The 27983-nt window shown below is 30.7% G+C and overlaps 1 protein-coding gene across 2 annotated transcripts in view; it reads left to right on the top strand.

The window, feature by feature from the left end:
- The window catches only part of LOC119599982, a 345586-nt gene that overhangs the window by 253934 nt on the left and 63669 nt on the right, over positions 1-27983 (top strand). Inside the window, exon 6 of one of the 2 annotated variants that reach the window (XM_037949965.1) lies at positions 9982-10077. The exons of the other annotated variant lie outside the window; for it this stretch is intronic. Within the exon in view, the coding sequence (XP_037805893.1) occupies positions 9982-10077 (96 nt within the window). The remainder of the gene's footprint in view (positions 1-9981; positions 10078-27983) is intronic. 2 annotated transcript variants of the gene reach the window in all.

The following is a 27983-nucleotide window of genomic DNA, read 5'->3' as shown; positions in this document are numbered from 1 at the left end:
AACGAACTAAAATAATATTATTGTAAAACCCCATGATTTTGAACATATTATTGTATTGCCATCAGATGTACTTATGAAATTTGGCAGTCTTAAATTTTTTTCATTAGAATTTTTTCTATAAATGGTAATGAAATTTTAATGCTTAATTAAAAATTTCCATGTATATAAATAAAACAAAAAAAATAAAACAATCACCAAATGTATTGACTTCCAGTATACTGGTGGTAATTGGATTAAGGGCAATTAGCATAATAATGAATAAAAAAGTTTTAATAGAAATTAAATTAATATTCTTGATCTAAACATTCCGGGCCCTTGTGGTTACGCAAAAGCCACAAAAGGGTGGAGTATCTATTCCAATTAAGAGAATTTCATATGGCAAATTAGAATCAGAAAATATATGTTTAAAAATTCGAAAGTTTACATATAGTTTAGAGACCATACGAAATCTGAAAAATATTTGCATATAAAAACAAACTTAAAGATTCAATCATATAGTAGGAGATACAAAGTATATACGATTTGTTTATAGAATCAGCAGTATCACTATATATATATATATATATATATATATATATATATATATAGATATATATATATATATATATATATATATATATATATATATATATATATTTATATATATATATATATATATATTTATATATATATATATATATATATAGACCGAAAACTGCTGTACATATTTCAAATCTGACTTTAGTATACTATTCTACAGGAAAATTTAAGATATGTATATAAACTTAAATTGACAAAATTTAGATGCACTATAAATGCATAAGAGCAAAAGAAAAATTGCAATTAAAAAAAAAAAAATCAAAACCTGATTTTATCATTCGTAATTATAATATTCAATGCCCTTAGTGTTAAAATTTTTAATTTATTGTAATCCATTTAGGAGTTATGATGGTTATAATGTTGGCTTGTGGTTTAATAATTTCCCATCAAACAATGGTGTTTTTCATCATCATCTCCGAATTTAATAAAACTCCATCCAATTAATGTTCCATATATAACTTGTATAATGACAAATTTTGGGCCTTATAACTTTCGTGGTTTTTGAAATATAGCGTTGTAAAGTTTAAAATCTGAAAATTTAAAGTCTCATCACATCTAAAGGGTAATGATAAAATTTTTGTTTTTGCACCATTTGTCTCAGCAAAAAGCATACTTTGTTTATGTACAAAGAAAAACATTTTTTGAAATATTTTTTGAAAAAAGTGCATCTTTGGATAATACTAAATGCACTTTTGAAGCATTATAAAAGTGTGAAATTAAGCTCATTCTTATTGATTTTTCCTATAAAATCAATTATTAAAGCATGATTTCCTATAAATTCTACAGTTTCTGCTCTTTAAAAAATGTCGCTCAAAATCAGTGGTTTCCGCCTCAGATATGCAGAGGAAGGAGTTGGAATTTTGAAAAAATTATTACAGCATAGTAATCACTGATACAAAAACCTTCTAAAAAGTTGTGATATCACAAAAACGGGAAACATTTTATTTTTTGAAACGAAGCCTAATATATATATATATACATTATACATATATATATTATTGTTATTTATATATACAATACGATTTATGTTCTGCGAAGTTTTTCGATCAGAATCCAGCCTAATACGGTGTCATGTGCATGGGTAAAGTGAGTGTAGATGAACGAATTTCCGACTTAATAATATGTGGGTAAACGTCAGCGCCGAGAATCAGGTTTATCTCTGATGGACTATATATCCTAGGATCAGCCAGATGTAGATTTTTGTATGGTTAAGCAACTAATGCATCTATCTTCATCGGCCTTTGAAATTGTTGTAACTCCTTGGATACTAAAACATTTGCTACGACCACCGGTCTATTGACAAAGTCTGGTTCAAAGGTAATTGTGAAAGTGCGGCGGGAGCTTGACCTTTCAACTGGGAGATGATAACGGGTTGGTAGGAAGGCAGTAATTTGACTAGTTTAGAATGACGGAATTAATATGCCACGTACATCACGTCATTCGCCACCGAGTTCAACCTTTACCATTACAGTTAGCCGTAAAACTATTAACTGGAGCAAATTACCCACTGGATTGGGACTGATGATGCGTGTTGGCCTGAGTGCATCTCTCTGAGATACGATATCTTGCCAGGACGTGACTGTGTGTCAGACAGTTTTGGCAGTATTTATATTTTTTGACGATTTTGAGTTTCTTTGTTATTGTTGAATTTATAACAGGTTCGTAAGGGGTGGTCTCTTCTACATAAGCGGCAGTCTGGTTGTTGACGTTGGTTTCTTCTTCTTTCTGTTGTGGGAGATAAACTTCTTGTTTCAATTAAATTTCATCTTTGATGGTGTTGTGGAACCATAATGCTGTAAATAAAGGGGAGAATTAGTTTGATTCGTTATTATTAGGTGGGAGGAGAACTAATTTAACAATTGGATTTGTTATAGGACCAGTTGTGGTAATAATTTCCGCCACTCTGACTTTATTGTCTTGACCAGGGGAAACCTTTTGTATACGACCAAGTCGCCATTCATTCGGGGGAAGATTATTTTTCTTGATTGCAACTAGGTCACCAACATCGAAGTTTCATTGGGGATATTTCAACTTTATGCGTTCATGCAATTCTTTTAAATACTCTTCTTTCATGCGAAATGATGGTGAAGTACATTTAATTTCTGCCATCTGTTTGCATAACTAAGGGATCGGCTAGAGAAGTCTTATTCCGGGGGTGACAGCAGAGGAGCGCCAATAAGAGAATTACCGGGTGTTAAAGCGCTAAAGTTGTTACTCATTGGACTTAATGGTCTTGAGTTGAGACAAGCTTCGATCCTTGAAAGTATCGTGGTAAATTCTTCAAAGGTAAAAGTTTGTGCATGGGTAATTTACTTGAGATGTGATTTAAAACTTTTCACACCTGCCTCCCAGATTCCTCCCATGTGAGTAGCTCTAGGGGGGTTAAACGCCACTCGATGTTTTGATATGCATTCGTAACAAAGATTTTTCAGTTTCGGTACCAAAAACTTTAATCATACTAGACGTATTAGAAGAGAATTTCCTCCATGTACTGTGAATTTTCCTAAATGTTCTAAATATAAACGGTTAAAACGACCCGAGTAGGGAAAATCTTAGGAAATATTTCATCATAAGATAGCATTTCACTTCGAGAGAGTCTACCATTGATCCTTATCCTTTGGGACTTTTCTTGGGAATCTCTTGTCCATTAGAAAGCAGTGAATATTCTGAGAAGTAAAACCTTTGACAAGAAACCACTAAGCGATGTTTAACAAGTTTTACTTCTGTGTGTTGAATGGTGAGATAGGGGTAATTATATGTGGTTTTATAGCGTAGATGAGTAGAATGATAAAATCGATATATACATTAGGGTGGGTCGAAAATAGGCTTTTCTCTAGGATCAACTTCTAATAGTGAAATTATGTTGTATTTTAACGTCAAATAGAAGACTGTCAAATAGTATTCAATTATTTTGAGGAAACATGACGCCATTTATCATTTCCAACTTGTGATTCTATTGGCGACGAAAGTGGTCCAGTGCGAGGGCTGTTTTTTAAGCCATGATAACACATAGTTTTGAATCTGTCCAGAGATATAGATCGCATTTATCAAAATAAACTTGGGACAGAAATGTTGCGATCAATTTGACCAACATAGGCTTTTTCAGAAACATCACAAAAGCCGTGAAGTTCTGCCAAGTATGAGGGGTTATAATCTACAATTCGGGGTCTTTTTATCATTATAATGTTTGGGTAATCTAAAAACGAAAGCCAACTACGCAAAGTTTCTGGCTTTAAGGGATCCCCATTTGATTTAAACTTTCCAGATCTGTTGTATATCATTTTTGCGACAATGTTCATTTGGTTATATTATTTCGGATTGGCTGAGTTATGGTGTTAAAATAGAAATAATCTTGTCTCGCATTCCAGCGTAGTCCTAGTGTTTTAGTTGCAACTGTGTTTTCAAGTTCTAATGTATCAGACATAAGTAAATGCCTTTTAGTAGGGATTTTTCGTTTGAAATCCATTTATCTCTTGATTTTAAGGCTAAAGAAAGATCATGGGACCTGCTTGTACGTCATCGACATATTCTCTTTGAGGATGGTAGATATTTCGGGGTAAACGTGATTATAGTATTTAGCAAGTTCGATAAGGGTTCGCAGCGCTAGGTATGGAGCACAGTTAACTTCAAACGGTTTGTCGCTCAAAATCTTGGGGTTCCTTTTCAGAAGAACTTCGGAATAAAATCCCTTGATATGGGGTGTGTTGTGGGTTTACATTAAAAACGTATTTGAACAATCGCCAACGGGTTATAAGGACAGTTAAATCTTGTTGTAAAACTGCTCCGGGGTATAAGACGTCATTTAGATTTAGTCCAGATGTAGTGTGGTTAGAGGCGTTGAATACAACACGAAGTTTAGTGGTTGTAGATTCGAGTTTGAGCAAAGAGTGATGGGGTATATAGTAGGAAGAGTTAGAGGGTTTAGATAAATCGGGATTTACAGCCATCATATGATTTAATTTTGAATATTCTTCGATTACTTTGTAGTAGTCATATTTTAATTTCGGATTAATTATTAGAATATTCAGTTTTAAAGGGCAAGGAAACAACGAAACGACCATTTTCGTCTCTAAATGTTGTATTTTTATATAAATTTTCTCAAAAGATATCTTCCTTAGATTGGGATGGTTTTTCATGAAATTCTTCAAGTTCCCAGAAATTAGTAAGTTGTGTGTTTAAGTCGATATGATGAAACGGAATTAGTATAGGAGTGGGAGAGTGTAATTTTCCTGAGATTATCCATCCGAAAATGGTACAATGAGCAACAAATGATCTCCCAGCGGAATTTTTTCAACATACATCTGCCACAGTGATGGCCTAGGCCGTACGATAGGTCCAACTATACCAACATTGTAAGCAAAGGTCGGATGAGTACACATGAAACGAAAAAACAAAATTTTTTCCAGCATCGACTGGGGATCAAACCAAGGGACACTCGTATTGCATGTTTCGTGATCAACGCGCTAACTACTTTAGCCACATCACATTTAATAATAGTTGAGTCGAATGTTAGTTTTATGCTACTAACATCTTTTGCAGATTAGTTCAATCCTACCGACATTGTAAGCGAAGTTCAGATGGGTAAATTAAATGAAAAAAAGGGATACAAAAACGAAATGAAATAAATGTGCATTTAATTAATTTAATTTTACAATAGGATATGAATAATAATGATCTGGATCGGATGCTAGTTGTATGGTCTTCACAAAATTTTCCTATTGAGATATTAGTATATAATCGGATGCGTTTTAATTTGTAATAAACTGCGGACTGGATTTTAGGGTAAACATCACAACCAATCAAAAGTTCAACATTCGAAGTTTTAGCTGAATAGCTATTAGCTAATGGAAGATCAGAAAACTTGGTACTCAAGCTTTTATAGCATGAAGTTTTTTAAAGATAAAGGTGGCTTCTGAGGCTGACTCAATAAGAGCTCTTACAGTACGCATATAGTCTACACCAACATCAACTAAAGCTATTCAAAGGATAACAGAGTTATGTGTTGTAGACTGTAGTTGGGTTAAATATGCTTGACGAGATCTTGCTGCAGCAGCTGAAGTTGTGACGTTATCAACAGGATTGCTATCGGTTTGTGAGTGGTGTGAATCGCGATTATTATTGCTATTATTGTTCGTTGAATAATCATTAAAGGGTCTAGTATTAGCCATTTGGGGTATAGGTTGATTCTCGGAACGGTGTAAGAGGTAGTGGTGTTTCTGTTTACAGAATGAACATCTAAATTGACTTTTACAAGATTTATGATCATGTCACAGTTAGTAACTTAACTAACTTTTTACAAAAGAATAACGATCTTCTACTGACATTGATAAGAAAGGCTTATCTGTTTTAACTTTTGTTTAAAATGTATTAACTATTTTAATATTATTGGGAATCAGTTTCTTCGGATTAAATTTCTTGTAGTTGTTTTGAAAATCAGACAAAGTAGTTCGTATATCCGCGAAACCTTCAAGGGTTGATGTCTAGAAGTTAGAAAGCTATCCGTTTCCTGTCAAGTGGGTAATTCTTTACTATTCCCTAAGTGTTGTTGTCATAAATGTAAGGTTATTTGCACAAATAAAAACAAAGATAACGTCCCATGTTTTGGTATCTATTTGAAGCAGCGAAAGATTTTTTATACAATCGTTGATCGATTGTTGGAGTTGTTTTATACAGCGACCTTATTCTTCACTAATATGGTTGAATAGTAAGTTGAATCTCGAATCCATTATTCGTGAGTGAATAATTCTTTAAAATATCATGGGTTCATCATCTGTCTTTTTTAATAAGAGAAATAGCTTTTCAACAGGGGAAAATCGGGAATCGTTAATGTAAAGGGCCGTGAACATGTCACGGAAGGGGGTCCAAGAAAAATAATCGACATAAATGGTTTGTGTACCACATGGTGGTAAAGTTATGTTAGAGTTAGAATCTACTAAGGGTGTAGGGGGTGTGACAGCAAGGACATTATTATTTCGGAGGGAGTCTAATATCTCATTAGCCATAGACAAAGCTCTTTCTTTCTTTCAGAGTGTCTACACTAATATTTTCCTGTACAGTATTGTAATTTAACAAAATCTTATTCAACAACTTTATCAGAGGATTGGATAAATTCATCTAAAATCGACATTTACAGTTTGTATTCAAAAAACTATTAAAAAAAAACAACTTTGGGTTTCGGAACAATTAGTGTTGAAAAAGTTTTCAGTATTTTTCTCAAAAGTAAACAAAATGTTGGCAGTATGATTCAACTAAATTTAAGATTTTATTTAGATTATTTACAATTCAAGGGTTTTAAAAATATTTTATTAAAATGCTAAAAAAAATTGATAAAATGTTTCATAATTAAGTTTTAAATTTAATAAGAAATTTACAACTTACAACTTATAAATTGTGTGGCTTTTATTTGAACCGATTATACTGATTTAATTTTTGTAGGGTTATTAAACAACTATGTGAGTGTTACACATTTAGCGAGTTATTAATGTCTATATTAGACAAATATTTATCACGGCACTTGACAAAACGTTGGCAGAAAAATTGTCAGGTTTTTCTATATGTTAATGCGTAGGGGTAACAAAATGCTGAATTTATCACGACAACTCACAGATAATTTTATTGAAATAATGTTATATTTTATAAAAACAATTAAAATTAAATGCAAATTTTGTAAATAAACACTAATTTCACTAAAACTTACGTTAAAAATCAATTTTAATTGCACAAAATTCTAAACAAATTTTACAATAAAATGACGTTTGTTATCAACGTCCCTTGGCAGTTGCACAAAGATCAAAGTTATTGTAATGAAGCCTACAGTCAGGAGCAAATAAGTTATATACTAAAGGCAAGAGCTGATCTACTGCCATTAAATGGAAATCAGTATAGAGAGGAAACATCAAGGTTATGCTCCTTATGCAATTTAAATGAAGTTGAAACAACTCGTCATTTTATTGCAAGGTGTCCCATATTTAACTATATTCGAATACACGGCTTTGGTAAAGTAATATAACTATGTAAAAAGTGCTATAATGTGTAGGGCAATATTAATAAATGAATTTAACTACTAACTATGACATTGTATTTACAGCTGACTGTTTTTTCTTATAAACCATGCTGTTTTATCTTCATTTCTAAAATATAATTGTTCAATTCACAATCAAGTTGTATATTGTACCTACTAAAGTGTACTAACAGTGATTGTGAACAGATCTTTGCAGCAAGTCGTAAGTTTATGTTCTCAATGAAAAAAAAAAAAAAACAATCAAAACAAATATACATAACAATGTCAAAAGATAAAAAAATCAAAAAATTTTAATTTAATTAAACATGCGAAATAAACCAAATTAATTTCTTTGAATTTTGAATTCTTTCATTTTCTTTATTAAACATTTTAAACTGTTTTTAATCAAATTTTAGTTTTTTTGTTTTGGTAAAAGCTGTTTGTTTTTGATTTCAGTGTTACCACTTTATCGTTTTTTATGCTAAAATCTTTTGAATATTTCGTTTATATGTTGAAAAAAACAATTGGCAACACTAAACTTTCTTACAACATTCGAAAAACATATGAAAAATTGTCGTAGGAGTTGTATAGAGCTTTTGCATAGAAAATACCAACAACATTGTTATGACTATTGTAGCAGCTGCATACAACGCATACAACGCTACAACATCGATTGTGAATTGAACAAATATGTTTATAAAAATATTTATTGTAAACAACTTAATATGAAAATAAAGATTCTATTCTATTCTAACACTAGTTGTGTTTTGTTGCTAACGTTCAAAGGCAATTTCATATAAATTTAAAATAAAGTTAACGTGTAAAATTATACAAGTTAATTTTAACGTCGATAAAAGTTCTACCAATTCAAAAATAAAAATACAAATATTAATGTGTTTATGTCAAACAATAAAAAAATATTTTAAAATAAAATTTAAATTAAAAAAAATATCAAATAAAAAAACCTTTTTTAAGAAAATGTAAATAATTTCAAGATTTAGCAGATTTCTTCTGTGGAGTGATGCCAAGTCAGGTAATGTTCGTTTTGTTGCTAACGTTCAAAGGCAATTTCATATAAATTTAAAATTTATAAACGTTAGGAGTTAACGTGTAAAATTATACAAGTTAATTTTAACGTCGATAAAAGTGCTACCAATTCAAAAATAAAAATACAAATATTAATGTGTTTATGTCAAACAATAAAATAATATTTTAAAATAAAATTTAAATTAAAAAAAATATCAAATAAAAAAACCTTTTTTAAGAAAATGTAAATAATTTCAAGATTTAGCAGATTTCTTCTGTGGAGTGATGCCAAGTCAGGTAATGTTCGTTTTGTTGCTAACTTTAAGCGTTAACACTCATTGATAGCAACAAAACACAACTACTATCACACTCAAATACTAGTATGTATTATGTCTTTTTTAACACAAACAGTACTGGCATATAAGCGCTACCACATGCTTAGCCAAAATAAACAAAAACCCCAAAAAAAAGAAATATACAATTAGGGTTGTTGTTGTTTTATGAAGAACAGGTTCTTTTTTATTGATGCACTCTTTGCTTTCTTTGATACTTGTTTGTTATTTTAAAATTGTCTGTAATTACATCAGTAACCAAATGTATTGACTTCCAGTATACTGGTAATTAGATTAAGGGCAACTAACATAATAATGAATAAAACAAGATTTAATAAAAAATTAAATTAATGTTATTGATCTAAACAGCGAGCACACTAGGTATAGCTAGTTTGTTTATAATTAAAGCTTTAAAAATTTATAAAATGTAAATTTCGGTAAATCGGCATAGCCTCACTCTAACTTGTTTTTATTAAAAATGTTTATTTTTATATGAACTCAATTTATTAACATACATTTTTTATGAGTTATTACTTCCTTTATGTTTTTTTAATAATAAAGAATTTTAGTTTTATGTATATTTTATTAAATTATTTGAGTAAAAACTTTTATTCGTCATTCGACCGAATAAAAATAATAATTTTTTTTTTACTTCGGCATTTTTGTTCTATCCAAATAAAAAGATTTCTCAAGCTCGAGGTCAATTGTTGATAAAATGTTCATTTCTTTATTTTCCAAAATTTCGATATCCTTCGGATATCATTTTCAAGGCTGTAACAAGAAAAAACAACAAAATGGCAAAAATAATAACAACCACTGTGCTTAAATCAAAATAAACAAAAGGAACTGCGAAGACTTTTGATGTACATTCTTAAAAAATTTCCAGATTTGTATAAAAAGACAATAATTAACATCAACAAATTTTCACTTTTGTTTGTTAGTTATTTCATAATAAGAAGTCGTTTATGCTTGACTAAATCTTTTATCTTATTTTGTAAATAAAATATATATTTTACATTAATAAATCTCATGTATATTTTGCAGATTGACGACAGCAAAATTTTTAAGAAGAAAGATGTGAATTCATATAACAGTAGACCCCGTTATGCTGCGGCTAATGTTGTTTTCCGGGACAAAAAGGTATTTTGTATTATATTTGCATTATAGATTGCAACCAAAACTAACATGCTACCAACAACTTAATTATTATACCATTGTATTAAGGTTTCTAAGTTTTGACGGACCAAGGAAGGCATTTCCAGGAAGCCACTCCTTGAAATGATGGTCTTTATTTTCGGAAAACTATAAAAGATTGAGAAATATTGATATTCTTTGTTTCTTTGGGATCAAAATTCAAAAGACGAAAAGAGCAAACATTTTATCGAATTCTGCCTTCTCTGGCATCAAAACGGGATGTCCAATTAGAAAACTGTTTTACATTGCTTGAGAACAAAATGTTAGATATTGTTAAAAGTACATTTTGCTTAAATCTGAATTTGGCATCTTTTATAGTATCACTAGCTATACCCAATGTGCTTCGCTACACTTAAAATAATATAATTCAGAAATTTACAATTCACTTTAGTATTAAATCCATATGGGAGGTGCAACGCTCACTGTTGTCAGTTCACCCATTTTTATAAATGTTCATATATATTTTTTATGTGTAACATGCAAGTTTAAGGATTTCAGCTCTTACGGTTTCCCAGATATAAACATTTTTGTATTTTTTTCATTATTTTTTATCTGCCAATATGTTACAAAATGTACACATTTATGTTAAAGTTGTACATGAAAATTATAAGGATTCTAGCTCGTATAGTTTCTCAGATATACAAATTTTTGTATCTAATTCATATGGGGGTGCCACGTCCACCTATTGCTAGTTCGTAAATTTGTATCGTAAATATTTAAATTGATACTTATACTCTGTTTTAATTTCTCATATATACTAATTTAAAATTTTATTTATGTGCAAAGTGCCCGCCCAAATGTTCGTAAAATTTGACTATTCTAGCTCTAACGGTTTTGTATTTAATTTTTATGGGAGGTGCCATGTTTGCTATTGCATGAATTTATTTTCATATTAAACCTAGCCTATTGGCCATAATCGGTTACAAATTTCTACTTAAAAATAGGTATACATAAAAAATCTATATATATAAAAGAGTAGCGTTACTGATTCATCATCGCACAGCCCAAACAGCTGAACCTAGAATCATGAAATTTTAACAGTAGATGTGTTTTTGTAGTTTTTGTTATGTATATCCATTAAGGAGGGATTTTTGGATATTTGCACATTTAGGGGTTAAAAAAGGAAAAATGGGTAAAACAGGTTTTCTTAATTATCTTACCTAATATTAGTGATACAAGAAAAATTTTTAATGCACCTGTATCTACTCTTAAAATAAGCAGATGGGTCTAGTACTTTTTTGAAATTCGTACTTTTAAGGGATGAAAATGTGTAACAAAGGTGATTTTGGTACCTTTTTTTGGCCCTTTATAACTTTTTAACTAATAAACAAAATAACATTTATGTAAATATTTTGAATATATCTCCCAAAATTATGAGACACTTGTTTCGTATTTTTTTAAAATTCAGTCCTTTTTGGGTGTAAGAGGGAGAAAACTGTATTTATGGTACTTTTTTTTAGCACATAAAAAAAATTTTTCGATTTATTGAAGTATTCCTATTAAATTACGGACTAACTCTGTAATATTTATTGAAACAAAATTTTTGCTATTTCACTGGGGAAAAAGTACCAAAAAGGGAAAAAACGGAAAATTTAATTTTATTCAAACTCATTGAGCAAATTTTTATAAAATTTAAAATTTACTCATACAATATAAGCTATTGATATATTATTTTGGAATTCGAGTACTAAGGTTATATAGGACCAAATTAGAGTAAATTGTTGAGTACTTTTTGAAAGCACAATTTTTCTGAAACAAATGAATGCAGATTTGAATCGTTTGAATTTTATCTGTGATGTATAGATTTAAATACGAACATTTTGTAAACTTAATTTTCGAAAAAGTATATTTCTAACCAAAAAGAGGAAAATTGTACACTTTTTATTAGCACTTTCCACTAAGGTAGAATTTATTCCATTTTTGGTACTTTTTCTTTCTTCAAATGATCTATAATATGAATTCTAAACACATGATTTTAAACATATACGGTCCTCATTGAATAAGATTCTTTAAGAGAGAACTTTTTAGTACTTTTTATCTCATAAATGGCACTTTTTGAATTTTCTAAAATAGTCATGGACTGAATAATATTCTGTAAGTGGGAACTCTTTGGTACTTTTCCATTCTTCAAATGGTACCTTTTGGATTCTCTATAATGGTTGAGATGAGACATGGTCCTTATTAAATGAGAATTTTGTACTTTTTTGTTTTTCCGATGGTACTTTTTGGCATTTTTGCGATATTGAACATAGAAATATATAATTTAAAATGTAGGGACCTTAGTGAATGAGAATCTACTGAAAGGGACTTTTAGTACTTTTTCATTCATCAAATTATATTTTTTGAATTGTATATAATATTGAAAACAGAAACATAAAATTCTTCGTTTCTCGATTTGTGAGTAAAAAGTGAGAAGAGGCAACACGAATTACGTTTTTCTTAGAAAATTCCAATAAATCAGCTGTCAAAAAGATAAAAATAACAAGTAAGAGTGTTATATTCGGCTATGCCGAATCTTATATACCCACCATCAAACCTCGTTTGACTCGAATGAAACTTACTTATGTCTAATTTCATCTATATATTCGTATTTTTAGGCCAGTTATAAGCGTTAAAGTAATTTTCTGAAGGGGACATTATATGGGGGGGTAGGGTCAATTATGGGTCGATCCTCATAAAATTTGGTAGACAGAATTTGGTTCGTATAAAATTTATTTGTGTCGAATTTCATCGCTACACTCGTATTTTTAAGTCATTAATGAGCGTTGCAGTCATTTTCTGAAGGGGACCTTATATGGGGGGTAGGGTCAATCATGGACCGATCAACATAAAATTTTTTAGATAGATTTTGACTCGTATGAAAATTACTTATGTCGAATTTCATCTATATACTAGAATTTTTAAGCCAGTAATGAGCGTTAAAGTCATTTTCTGAAGGGGACCTTATATGGGGGGTAGGGTCAATTATGGACCGATCCTCATAAAATTTTGCACAGTGATTTTGGATCACAAGAAACTTACTTATGTCGAATTTCATCGCTATATTCGTATTTTTAAACAAGTTATGGCTGTTAAAGCTGCTTTTCTAGGGGCCACTTGTATGGGGGCTATCCGAAAACGTGGACCGATATTGCCCATTTTCAATACCAAACAAACCTTACCTATAAGAAATATTTATGTGAAATTTCAAGCCTCTAGCTCTTTCCATTCGGACTCTATCGTGCTTTCAACAGACAGACAGACAGACGGACGGACGGACAGACGGACAGACATGGCTAGATCGTCTTAGAATTTAATGAGGACCCAGAATATATATACTTTTGTGGGTCTCTGACCAATATTTCGATGTGTTACAAACGGAATGACAAAATCAATATACCCCCCATCTTTTTTGATGGTGGGTATAAAAAGAAGTAAACAAAAATTGACAAACAATTTTATAAACGAAGATTAAATAAACAAATAATATAGAAATTAAATGAAAAGTGTACAAAAAATTATCCCAATAAATTCTCCCTGGCAAATTCTAAGTTTATGTCTACGAACTTTTTCAGATTTTGCTTCCGTATATCGGAAATACATCCAATTTTAAAAAATTTAGTAAACAATATTAATTTTAATCTTAATAATTATTAAAACATTATTTTTTTTTTTCATTATTTAATAGAATTTAAGTTTAAATTAAACTTTTTTTCTTAAAATTTTACTTTCCGCACCGTTTTAAAATGTTTTTAGTTTTAAAGTATTTTTTAAGGAGGATTTGAGTGTAGACTAGTGTAATTAAACAAACTCCAACTCTTATTTTGGAGATTTGTTGCTTTTGCTTTTACTTTGTTAAGAAATTATCAAAGTTTTTCAATAACAGAATAGAACATGAATCAAAATAAAACGGAGAATTTTATTTGTACTTACGTTTTGGTTTGGTTGGTGGTCACCACCATCAGTGGTGATAGAGGGTTTATATAGCTTTGTCATTCCGTGTAAAACGATAAAACGCAGCAATAGAGTTTAACAAAATTCACCCAAAATGTTCTTCATTTTCCTAAGTTGTTTGGTATTGAAAATGGGCAACATCGGTTCACACCGGGAAAAGTTATGAATCAAATTTTAAAACAACCTCGAAACAAAAAAGCATTTTTTACACATTCTGATGTAATTTTATCGAAAACTATGCAAGATAATTCCATGAAAATCACCATACATTCGTTTCTGCACAAGAGCTTGATCCCTGCTCAAAATTGCCAGAATCGGTCCACAATTTTATCGAAAACTATGCAAGATAATTCCATGAAAATCACCATACATTCGTTTCTGCACAAGAGCTTGATCCCTGCTCAAAATTGCCAGAATCGGTCCACAATTTCATATACTTCCCATACAAAAATACATATTCCCGGAAAATGGGTTTTTTGTTAATAACTTCCGTCACAATGTCGATATCTTCACAAAATTTTACAAATTAAAATCTTATGTCAATAGAATTCATTCAGAATTCAAGTTTTCTGGATCGGTTCACAATTGGTCATAGCTCCCATGCAAGGTCCCTTCCCGAAAATCACTTAAACGCGCATAACTCATTCCTAAATTAAGATATCCATATAAAATTTGGTATAAGTATTGCCCATATGCATAGAAATATTACTGTGAAAGTTTTTTCCGATCGGTCCATAATTGGTCATAGCTCCCATACAAGGTCCCCTCCCGAAAATCACTTGAACGCGTATAACTCATTACTAAATTAAGATATCCATATAAAATTTGGTACAAGTATTACACATATGCACAGAAATATTACTATGAAAGTTTTTTCCGATCGGTCCATAATTGGTCATAGCTACCATACAAGGTCCCCTCCCGAAAATCACTTAAACGCACATAACTCATTACAAAATTAAAATATCCATATAAAATTTGGTACAAGTATAGCTCATATGCACAAAAATATTACTGTGAAGGTTTTTCCAATCGGTTCATAATTGGTCATAGCTCACATACAAGGTCCCTTCCCCAAAATCACTTAAACGCACATAACTCATTGCTAAATTAAGATATCCATATAAAATTTGGTACAAATAGTGTTCACATATATAAAAATATTACTGTGAAAGTTTTTTTTTTGGATCGGTCCATAATTGGTCATAGCTCCCATACAAGGTCCCCTCCCGAAAATCACTTAAACGCGCATAACTCATTACTAAATTAAGATATCCATATAAAATTTGGTACAAGTATTACACATATGCACAGAAATATTACTATGAAAGTTTTTTCCGATCGGTCCATAATTGGTCATAGCTCCCATACAAGGTCCCCTCCCGAAAATCACTTAAACACACATAACTCATTACAAAATTAAAATATCCATATAAAATTTGGTACAAGTATTGCTCATATGCACAAAAATATTACTGTGAAGGTTTTTCCAATCGGTTCATAATTGGTCATAGCTCACATACAAGGTCCCCTCCCCAAAATCACTTAAACGCACATAACTCATTACTAAATTAAGATATCCATATAAAATTTGGTACAAATATTGTTCACATATATAAAAATATTACTGTGAAAGTTTTTTTTTAGATCGATCCATAATTGGTCATAGCTCCCATACAAGGTCCCCTCCCGAAAATCACTTAAACGCGCATAACTCATTACTAAATTAAGATATCCATATAAATTTTGGCAGAAGTATTGCTCATATACAGAGATATATTACTGTGAAATTATTTTCCTATCGGTCCATAATTGATCATAACTGCTATACAAGGTCCCTTTCAGAAAAACACTTAAAGGCACATAACTCATTACCAAATAGTGATATAAATAAATACTATTTTTGTACATAAATACTATTTTTGGGCACATAAATGTTATTTCAAAATTTTTTCACGATCGGTCCATCCTTGGTCATAGCTCCCATACAAGGTTCCCTCCCGAAAATCACTTTAACGCACATAACTGATTACCAAATCTTGATATCCATACATTAAGCAAAAATATTGCTCTTATATACATAAATTACACTATATAATTGTTTTACGATCGGTCCATATTTGGTCATAGCTCTCATACTAGTCCCCCTCCAGAAAATCACTTAAATCCACAATATTCATTACCAAATAATGATATAGATACAGACTTTTGAAATTTTGTCTTTATATACATAATTAGTCTAGCTCCCATACAAGGTCCTTTTACGAAAATCTCTTATCAAATAAAGCTATTGATACAAAATTTGGCACACATATAAGTTTTGTATACAAAAATTCTATTTCAAGATTTTTTCCCGATCGGTTCATAACATGAAATCACTTAAACACACATTACTTACAACTAAATTACGATATAGATACAAAATTTGACTGAAATATAGCTTTTATGTACAGAAATGTTGCTTAAAGAATTTTTTACGATCGGTCTATATTTGGTCATATCTCCCATAGTAGGTGCTGCCCCATAAAAGCGTTTTAAACGTATTTAACTAGTTGCATTATCAATTTGTGTAGAACAAAATTGTATATATGTATTTTGAAAATCCTTAAATCTTTCACACACATGCATACATGCAAATTACTAAATATTGCTAAGCGCTATAAAAAATACAAAAGAAAATGACGTTTGTAATGTTCAATAAATCTTGGAATTGTAATAGATTTAAGCTGTTTATTTCTTGGGATTTTTCTATTTAAGACATGAGAAAACTTATTTCTACAAATATTTGATCAATTAGAAAAGTATTAATATAAAAATAGCTGGTGGAGGGTATTTAAGATTCGGCTCAGCCGAATATAGCACTCTAACTTGTTATTTTTTCAAATATACCACTGGAGTGCGTTTATTGTTTTTTATTTTTTTTAATTATTTAAAAAACACTTTGTTGACCGGAAGTCGTTCAGGTTGTTTTTTAATAATCAGCCGATTTTCCTCGGCGACAAGCCCAGCTTCCTAAATAGCTGACCTTTAAGAAGTGTTTGGAGACCTTCAATCGAGGTCGGTAAATCCGTCGTCGATGTCGATAAGATCGTCATGGAGATCGATCAAATCGTCTTCAACGTAGCCTGACCGGACTTCATCAGCCGATCTTCCTCGGCGACAAGCCCGGCTTCCTAAATAGCTGACCTTTAGGAAGTCTTTGGAGACCTTCAATCGAGGTCGGTAAGGCCGTCGTCGAAGTCGATAAGATCGTCGTGGAGATCGATCAAATCGACTTCAACGTAGCCTGACCGGACTACGACATGCCAGCCCCTTGCACTGGTGCAATTGAGTACCCTGTGAGCTGACCGAGGGCCGAAACAATTTGGTTTACCAACCCCTAGGTTGAAGCTGGCGTTGGCGCAGGCTGAGGAACAGCTAGGGTTTGTGGTTGTTGTTCTCATTGGCATTGTTGCTGCTGTAGTTGTTGTTGTTGCTGTTGAATAAACTGTTGCTGTTGTTGCAGGAGTTGACGGAGGTAATCCAACCGCTGTTTGGCTCTCTGTTGCGGAGGGTTGCACAACTCCGGGTTTTGGGCTGATCCATTCTGGAATAAGATTAAAAAACAAAGAACGGAGGAAGATTAAGGTCGAAAAATAGCAAACTAATCTACAGACTTTTCACATAATGGGAGCATGCCTAATTTTACTATTGGTTCGATTCTGAAAGCGGATATTTAGCTACAATACTACCTTAGACCTTAGGGTACTAGAAGCTCTGTGCATCTTCAATTGGTCCATCATATTAGGCTTAGTACGTTGGTATTTGTTCTTAACCGAGCCAAACCTTACTTTTGCTGTGCATTTTTCGCTCTCAGCAATAATATTCTCACTAAGTGACCACAAAGCAATAAGAGTTTTTTTTTTTGCCGAATCTTATATACCCACCATCAAATCATCCTTATTAATAAACTTTATCGAGGCAATTTCCTCATTTATTAAATCTATGTTGAATTTTATCACCATATGTCAATATTAATATGAATATAAGGCTAATATTTGAAAGAGTGCCTTTAATAAGGGCTTAAGTATGGACCGTGCTCTTCCGAATTAAAATATTAATTTAAAATATTCCAATTTTTATAACCATAAACTGTTTTTTGTAAGAGTGGTTATATGGAGGGTAGAGTCAATTATGCACCTATCTTCATCTGTTTATACATTAATTATTTGTAACGAATTTCATCTCTGTACTCGTATATTTAATTCAGTCATGAGGTTTATTCATGAGGAAATTTCTGAAGGAAACCGATAATGGAGGGTTGGATCAGTTATCGACCGATCCTCACCAAATTCACTTGAAACAGTTTAGTTCCTATAAAACTACCGTAATTTGGAGCCATAGATAAGCGTTAAAGTAATTTTCTGGAGTAAATCTTATATAAGGGCCAATTACTTATATAAGATCTTCATAAACTTTTGTACATAAATTATGTAATAATGAGAGTTAAAGTAATTTTCTGAAGTGGTAATTTATCAATTCATCTTCATCAAAGTCGATTTCAGTTGCCATAAAACTTGTTTAGGTTGAATTTCATATATCTAGTTATATTTCAATGCCAGTAATAAGCGTTAATGGCGCCCTTATACGGGGAGTGGGGTCAATTATGGACCGATCTTCCTAAAATGTGGAACTATTTTTGTTCATACAAATATTGTTTATGTCGCTTTATTGAGCCAGTAATGAGCGTTAAAGTAATTTTCTGAAGGGGACCTTATATGGGGGTAGGGTCAATTAAGGACCGATCCTTATAAAATTCGATAGAGAGCTTTTGACTCGCACAAAACTTATTTATGTAGAATTTCACCCTGTACTCGCATTTTTGAGTCAGTAAGGAGCGTTAAAGTCATTTTCTGAAGGGGACCTTATATGGTAGGTAGGGTCAATTATGGACCGATCCCTATAAAATTTTACAAAGAGATTTAAGTTACCATAAAATATGTTCCTGTCGAATTTACAACTATATATGTTTCTTTTAGACAGTTATGAGCTTTAAAGTCATTTTCTGGGTCAATTATGGACCCATCCTACTAAAATTTAAGAAAATGATTTTAGTTAATATAAAACTTTTTTATGTCGAATCTTATTGCTATATATGCTTCTTAAGGTCAGATATGAGCATTAAAGTCATTTACTGAAGGGGCCCTTATATGGGAGATAGGGTCAATTATGGGCCTATCCTTATAAAATTTTGCAAAGAGATTTAGGTTCCCATAAAACATGTTTGTGCCGAATTTCACTGCTATAGATGCTTGTTTTAGCCAGTTATTAGCGATAAAGTCATTTTCAGAAGGGGGCCTTATATGAGGGCCAGGCGAAATCGTGGACCGATTTTGCCCAATACCAAACAAACAGCATCAACTAAAAGAAATTGTGCAAAATTTCAGCTCGCTATCTGCTTCCATTTGGACTCTATTGTGTTTTCAACAGACAGACGGACACACAGACGGACGGACATGGCCAGATCGTCATAGAATTTAATAAGGACCCAGAATATATATACTTTTATGGGTTTTAGACGAATATTTCAATGTGTTACAAACGGAATGCAAAAAACAATATACCCCATATTTTTTGATGGTGGGTATAAAAATACAACAAAAACAACCATTTTGAAAAATAGTTGAAAATTAAGTGTCAAATATTGAAAAAATCTTATTCATGATTTAAACAAGTAAGAAATCTATATTCGCCTTTTTCGAATCGTATATGCCATCCACCATAGTGCATTTAAAAAATATTAATTTTATAAAATTTCAATTTATATAATTTTCCCGACTATATCATTACTTTAGCAATAGCAAAAAGAACAACAACAACGCTAAACGAAATAAAACGCACAACAAAACAAAATACACAACGCAATGAAACCAACAACGAAACAAAATACACAAAAAAAAAAAACAAAATGCACAACGCAATGAAACTAACAGACATCCAAACATACGAAACAAAAAATACTAAAAAAAAAAACAAAATATACAACGCAATATTCGCTTTTTTCGAATGTATATGCCATCCACCATAGTGTATTTAAAAAATATTAATTTTATAAAATTTCAATTTATTTAATTTTCCCGACTATATAATTACTTTAGCAATAGCAAAACAAAAAGAACAACAACAACGCTAAACGAAATAAAACACACAACAAAACATAGAATTTAATAAGGACCCAGAATATATATACTTTTATGGGTTTTAGACGAATATTTCAATGTGTTACAAACGGAATGCAAAAAACAATATACCCCATCTTTTTTGATGGTGGGTATAAAAATACAACAAAAACAACCATTTTGAAAAATAGTTGAAAATTAAGTGTCAAATATTGAAAAAATCTTATTCATGATTTAAACAAGTAAGAAATCTATATTCGCCTTTTTCGAATCGTATATGCCATCCACCATAGTGCATTTAAAAAATATTAATTTTATAAAATTTCAATTTATATAATTTTCCCGACTATATCATTACTTTAGCAATAGCAAAAAGAACAACAACAACGCTAAACGAAATAAAACGCACAACAAAACAAAATACACAACGCAATGAAACCAACAACGAAACAAAATACACAAAAAAAAACAAAATGCACAACGCAATGAAACTAACAGACATCCAAACATACGAAACAAAAAACACTAAAAAAAAAACAAAATATACAACGCAATATTCGCTTTTTTCGAATGTATATGCCATCCACCATAGTGTATTTAAAAAATATTAATTTTATAAAATTTCAATTTATTTAATTTTCCCGACTATATAATTACTTTAGCAATAGCAAAACAAAAAGAACAACAACAACGCTAAACGAAATAAAACACACAACAAAACAAAATACTTAACGCAATGAAACCAACAACGAAACAAAATACAAAAAAAAAAAAAAAAACAAAATGCACAACGCAATGAAACTAACAGACATCCAAACATACGAAACAAAAAACACCAAAAAAAATACACAACGCAATGTAACCAACATACATATGTACATCCAAACATAAATCTTTTTTCCAATAAGCAGGGTTGTTATTGATTACACGATGTGACAAAATTACAAAAAATCAATACAATCATCGCGAGACCTAGTGAAGTTCATAGGTCTAGTAGAGCAGATTACAGTACCATTTTTAGAATCTTCAATATACCATAAAAATCGGAAGATATTGGAAAAAAACTTAAAATTTTCTTAACCGATTTAATATTTTTCAGCTGTTTTGAAAAGAGTTTCCTTTGTACTTTTCAAAAAGTACACACACTTATATATTTTTTACGGAAATTTGTAAAATATTTGGAACTAAATACAAATTTTTGTATTTTTTAAAATTTTTTTTTTACAATTCAAGATCATTTTTGACCCACACTTTATTTGAAAACATATTTTTTAAATATTTTTTAATTTTAGCTCATACTTTTATGAATAAAATAAGATATGAACACGTTGAAATTAGATAAAAACTGAAAACAAAAAAATCACAGAATAAATATTATTTACTGAGCGAAAAATAAAACTCTCACAATAACTGTTATTCTCTGAACAAAAAATAAAACTCAGAAAATAATCATTATTTGTTGAGTTTTTTAATAAAAATTAAAAAATAAAAATCATTGCATAAAACGATAGTTTTCTTAACAAGGATTACGTTGTGGAGAAATCATGTCTCTTTCAATATGATTTTTTTCTCTAAAAAATTATTCAATAATAATTATTTGCAATACATGGTAGATAATAGATAGATAAATAAACAAATAAACAACAGATTCAAGAAAAACAACAAACGAGAGATCTCCTCTCAATTTTGTGGAAGATAACGCAAAAGAAATAAATAAGGGTGTTATATTCGGCTATGCCGAATCTTATGTACCCACCATCAAATCGTATGTCATAAAAGGAATTCTACCCAATAATCATCAGGGTGATATTTGGAATAGGGCTTAAGTCAAGTATGGATCGAGCTCTTTCGAGTTAACATTTTTTGTCCAATTTTAGACCATGAACATTAATATATTATGGACCGATTGTCATAAAATTTGGTTGAAATATGTCGGTTTGTATAACACTTATTTGTTTCGAATTTATTGGCTGTAATCTTATTTTTATTTTAGTCATAAGCGTAAAAGTAATTTTCTATAGGGGAACCGATACACAGTGGTATAGGGAAAAAAAGAGGTAAATAATTCGGTAACTTCTAAACGGTTAATCCGATTTTGATGAAATTTGGTATGCACAAAGAGGAGATGTTGTCGAGTTTAGGTTTTGAATTTGGACCTTATAGGCCAACCAGGGGCCCGGCGGTGGGTCCTCAAATTAGGACACCTCGGCTATGTTAAATTTTTAAAACGATCCTATTTCTTCATTTGAGTTCCGATTTAAAAAAAATTTCGTATATAGAATCTCCTCATCGAGCAGTAAATTATCTCTTATAGTTTAGGAGATATTCGCATTTGAAAATTAAAATTTTAAAATTTTTACCGTCCTTACTTTAGTTTTTTGATAATAGAATTTACCTAGCACTATTATTTTCATCCATATATGTAACAAATTTAAGAGTTAACCTTATGGATGAAAATAATAGTGCTAGGTAAATTTTCTAAAAGATGTTGAGTTTTCCCTAATTAATTTGTCACTTAAAAAACATTAGGTAGGAATGGAAAGGTAATTTTGTCTATTTTTCAAAACTGTATATAATTTTTGAAAATTAAAAAATTTGCGGAATACTTTAAAAAAAAAAATAAAAAATGTTTTTTATTCAGTTTTTGCGAAGATACAAATTTTTCAAATTGCAATAAAAATTTTATTTATGAATATTTTTTGATGAAATTTTACAGTTAGGTAGATTTTTTTACTCAAAATCCAAAATTAAATAAAAATTTCGAATTTTCTTATTAGAAATCCCGGAATTCCCAAAAAAAATGGGATTTTTTGGTTTTTTGCCTATTATATCCATACCAGGGGCGGGGTTATCGAAACCCGTTACAAAATGATAAAGAACATATTGGGTCATATAAAACAGGTCACTATAATTTGATATCGACTATGCGATTTCAGAATTTTTGCTCAAAATTGAATTTTCCATAAAAATAGGGTTTTTTTGGATGGACCTGGTCCCCTCGGTATCAAAAATTTTTAGGTTTTGTTTCATTTATCGTATTTTATGTAAAGTCAGCTTTCCAAAAAGTATAAATTCTATATACATCTTCTTAGAAACTTTTTAGATAACTTAAAAAGAAGAAGATACTTTTTTCCCAAAAAATGGCAAAAAATCGCCTATTTTTAATTTTTTAAATTAAAATGCCTATAACTTTGGACTCAGTCATGACTTTTACATTTTGGCCTATAAGGTCCAAATTCAAAACCTAAACTCGACAACACCTCCTCTTTGTGCATACCAAATTTCATTAAAATCGGATTAACCGTTTAGAAGTTACCGAATTATTTCCCTCTTTATTTTTTTTTTCCTATACCACTGTGCGTCGTTCGTCTGCGTATGAAATAGAAATAAACCTATCGCACAGTTCGTTACGTATGACGTATTTCGTCATACGCACTGATTGTGCGTATTTTCATATACTTTAGTGTGTTCTATATCTGAAGACGAAAATTCGTTCCGGAAAATTCGTCGTTCGTCCCAATTGTAGCTCGATGCTCATAAAATTTGACAAAAAGATTTTAGATCCCATAAAACTAGTTCATGACGAATTTTATCGCTATACTGGTATTTTTAAGCCAGTTATGGCCGTTAATGTCATTCTATGACATTAACTGTAAAAAAAATTAGACAGTTTGAATTAAGTTCCTATAAAACTTATTTATGTCAGATTTCGTTGCTTTCTATCTTTTTGTAAAAGTTGTTTATGTCGAATTTCGTTGCTATTCTTTAATGTCGAAGCAAGTTGTAGTTATGAGCGTTAAAGCCATTTTATGAGTGGGGCCTTATATTGGGGGTAAAATCAATTATGGGCCGATCCTGTAAATATTTGTCAGAGAGATTTAAGTTTCTATAAAACATGTTTATGTCAATTTTGTTGATAAACTACATTTTGAAGAAAATTATGAACTTTAAAGTAATTTTCTGAGAGAAACCTTATATGGGGTATAGGGTCAATTATGAGCCGATATCCATAAAATTTGGCAGTGTTTTATTTGTTCTCCGAAAATTTGTTTACGTCGAATTTATTTGCTTTTCTATTATTTTGTAGCAAATTATGAACGTTGTAGTCAATTTATGAGAGGACCTTATATCGGGGGTAGGGTCACTTATGTACCGATCCTCATAAAATTTGGCAGAGAGATTTTGGTTCCTCTAAAACTTGTTTATGTTGACTTTCGCGATTTACTGGTATTTTTAAGAAAGTTGTGTGCTTTAAAGTAATTTTCCTAGGGAAAACTTATATGGGGGATAGGGTCAATTATGGGCCGATTTCCATAAAATTTGGTAGAGAGATTTTAGTTCCCCTAAAACTTTTTTCGTTGCATTGCTATCATTTTGAAGCAAGTTATGAGCGTTTAAGTAGTTTTCTGAGAGGGACCTTACATGGGGGGTAGGGTCAATTATGGACCGATTCTCATAAAATTTGGTAAGGAGATTTTGGTTTATATAAAACTTGTTTATGTGGAATTTCATTGACATACTGCTGTTTTTAAACCTGCTATGACTGTTTACACTGTTTTTCGGGGGGCCATTTGTATGGAGACTATGCCAAAACATGGACCGATATTGGCCATTTTCAATACCAAACAAACCTTACCTATACAGAACATTTGTGGAAAATTTCAACCCTCTAGATGTTTCCGTTCCGTTATACATTTATCTTAATTACATGTTTATTTCAAAATTAAGTTTGTTTGTTTTCCTTATATCAAAATAGTTTTAATAATATTAATGTTTACAGGATATCAATATATATATATATATATATATATATATATATATATATATATATATATATATATATATATATATATATATATATATATATATATATATATATATATATATATATATATATATATATATATATATATATATATATATATATATATATATATATCTATATATATATATATATATATATATAAATATTCGAATTTATTATTTTTTATGAATTACTGTGTTATTTTATGATGCTACTTTAATATTTAAAGTTTTTTAATGAAATTTTATTAATTTTTATTATTTTTACGAAATACAAGAAAAGTGTATAAAAACTCATTAATGGTTTCCAAGAAAATGGAAAAAACCCAAAAAGGGATATTTCAGGTACTGCGCAAAAATATTTTTCTAAGAACTTTTTTAGAATCCTTGAACACGTGTTTTATTGCCCATTAATTAACCCATTATGCAGGTAGTGGAATATTTAACATTATATTTTTTGGAAAATTGCATAATTATGTTGTAAATTCTTCCTGTGTAAGCGCTTAAAATGTTCAAAGAAAAACAGTTGATCAATTCAAATTAAAAAATTAATTTATATCTGTTTAATCAAGGCCGATCAATTAAATACATATAGAAAATGTTTGATAGATTCCCATCGACAATATATTTTGTCATTACACGCATGGAAAAAAGAATTCCATTGAGTATTTACCATTATCAAGTCGTCCAAAACTGCTGTCAATACAGGACTACAGAGAAATACTGAGGATATACCGAAGGAACCTCCATTTATCAGCTCCAAAAATTAACAACGAACTCAGGACAGTCCTGTGAATAAAAATTAGTGTCGAAATTGTGCGCAAAGTACTAGGGAGCAATAATTTGCATGGTCAAGTACCAAGGTGGAAACTGCTCATATCGAAGTTAATCGATGTTAAGTGTCTTGACTCCGCAAATAGACTCATAAGTTAGAATATTGGATTCTGAAAGGTGGTTATCTTCGACGATGAGAACAAATATAATATTTTTGGCTCAGATGGTCGTCAAATGATATGGCGAAGGCTTGGGGATGCCTTGGAATTATCTAACTTAAAACTAACTGTAAAGGACCCAAGTTGCTCTGTCATATTTTGGGGTTCTGCGTCCATCTTCGGTGTTGGACTGCTAAAATTTATAACTGTAATTATAGACTATAGGGTCCACTTGTCAATTTTAGAGCAGAATTTGCATGCTAGTACCACCAAAATGGGGCTACAACCCATTCAATTTATTTTTCAACAGAAAAACGTTCCAAAATACACGACCTGGTACGTGAAAATGTTGATCATTTACAACACTAAGTATCTTCTTTCACCAAATTTTCATTGGAGTTAATGTCTGGACTTAAACTCCATTGAAAATTTGTGGTTATATTTACAAGAACAACTTTAAAATCACTCATTATCCTCCAAAACCACCATACGGTCGCTTTGCATGAAGAATGGGACATAATAACGCCAGAACTATTCCATAAGTTTTTAGAAACGGTCCCACGACGCTTGGAAGTTGTTTTTAAAAACAACGGCTATTATACGAAATATTAATTTCATTTTAATCATTTATTTTTACTTCCTAATGCTAATCTAAATATGACGTATCCAAAAAATTCGAATACTTTTGTGAAGCTATTTTTTGCACTTTTTAAAAAAAAATCTAAATTAGTTTAAGTAAATAATTTTTTTTTACATTTTTTAAAATGTTATATAAAATTTAAGGACTGTCTGGACTACATAATAAATTTATTTATTTATTTTTTCCACAAAATCTATTATAAAATGATGTCTGTTTTCATAATACATTAAATTCGAATATTTATGAGAGACACTGTATATATGTATAAACAACTTTATATATATATACAGTGGTGGAAAAAATAATAGAAACGACTTTATTTTGGGGTGAAAACTAAATTTTCTCAAAAGGTACAATTTGATGATTTGTATCTTAAATAAAAGGTATTTAGGTCTACTTTCCTTGATAAATGGGTTTTGTAAGTTTTTTTGCTCCTTCGTATTTTATTGGTATTTAAAAAATTTGGCATCGGAAAAAATAATAGAAACGATTCACAGTATTACACTGGGGACATAAGCTCAGATTTCTTAAACTACGTTTAGTACTTATTTTTAAAAATTTTAATTATAAATGAAATTCTTTCTTTAAAAGTATACTTGTTACTTTAATTTTTATGTTAACATTTGATTTTTCGAAGCTTGATTGACCATATGGATCCTTAAAGCTGAATCAGTGGCCCGACTTTCAAGTTTTCTTAAATAAGAATTTCAGATGGTGAAAGAAATGTCTTCTAATGGTTAAATTATCTAAAAATGTAGTTTTTGAGAAGATTTCGAGAAGAAACAGTTTTTAACCAACTTATAGATAAGGACAATCCACCGATTTTTGGGCCAAATTTCGAGCAATATTTCGCTATTTTGCAATTCGACCTGTTCTTGGTGGTTAAAAAGGGCTTAAATGTCAAAGTATATTGCTAGACTTGTAAAATAATGCTAAATTAGTTTTTCCATTGTTTTTAGGAAAAATTAATTTAAATTATTGGTCTATAGGATTTTGACAACTGTTCAGATTTGCTTCCAACCTTTGTTATAAAGACCACTTTAACTCCATGCCAAGAGTTAGGCACATAATATGTCAAGAGACTCGATTTGAATAACTCGACCTTGTTGCAGATGGCAGGGGAAAATACCATCAAGTCCAGGTGATTTATATGGGCTAAAAGACGAAAGTGCCCATGATATTCTCTCTTCCCTGAAGATTCTTTTAGCCAGAACTCTATCCCTATTGGTCATCTAGGGTAGCCACGAGGAAAGTTGATTTATGTTTACTGATCGATAACCAGGAAAGTGGGTGTCCAAGTGAAGTTTGCAAGTTTCCTCCGACGATTCGGTGTACGTTCCATCAGCACGTTTCAACGTACAGAGACCATTTGTATGCTTACGCGAT

The sequence above is a fragment of the Lucilia sericata genome, unplaced genomic scaffold (genome assembly GCF_015586225.1).
Source record: "Lucilia sericata isolate MDLA Ls3-8-SP2 unplaced genomic scaffold, ASM1558622v1 Contig000099F_arrow, whole genome shotgun sequence".
NCBI lineage: Eukaryota > Metazoa > Arthropoda > Insecta > Diptera > Calliphoridae > Lucilia > Lucilia sericata.
Note: the sequence above shows the minus strand (reverse complement) of the source record. Positions and strands in the feature narration are given on the sequence as shown.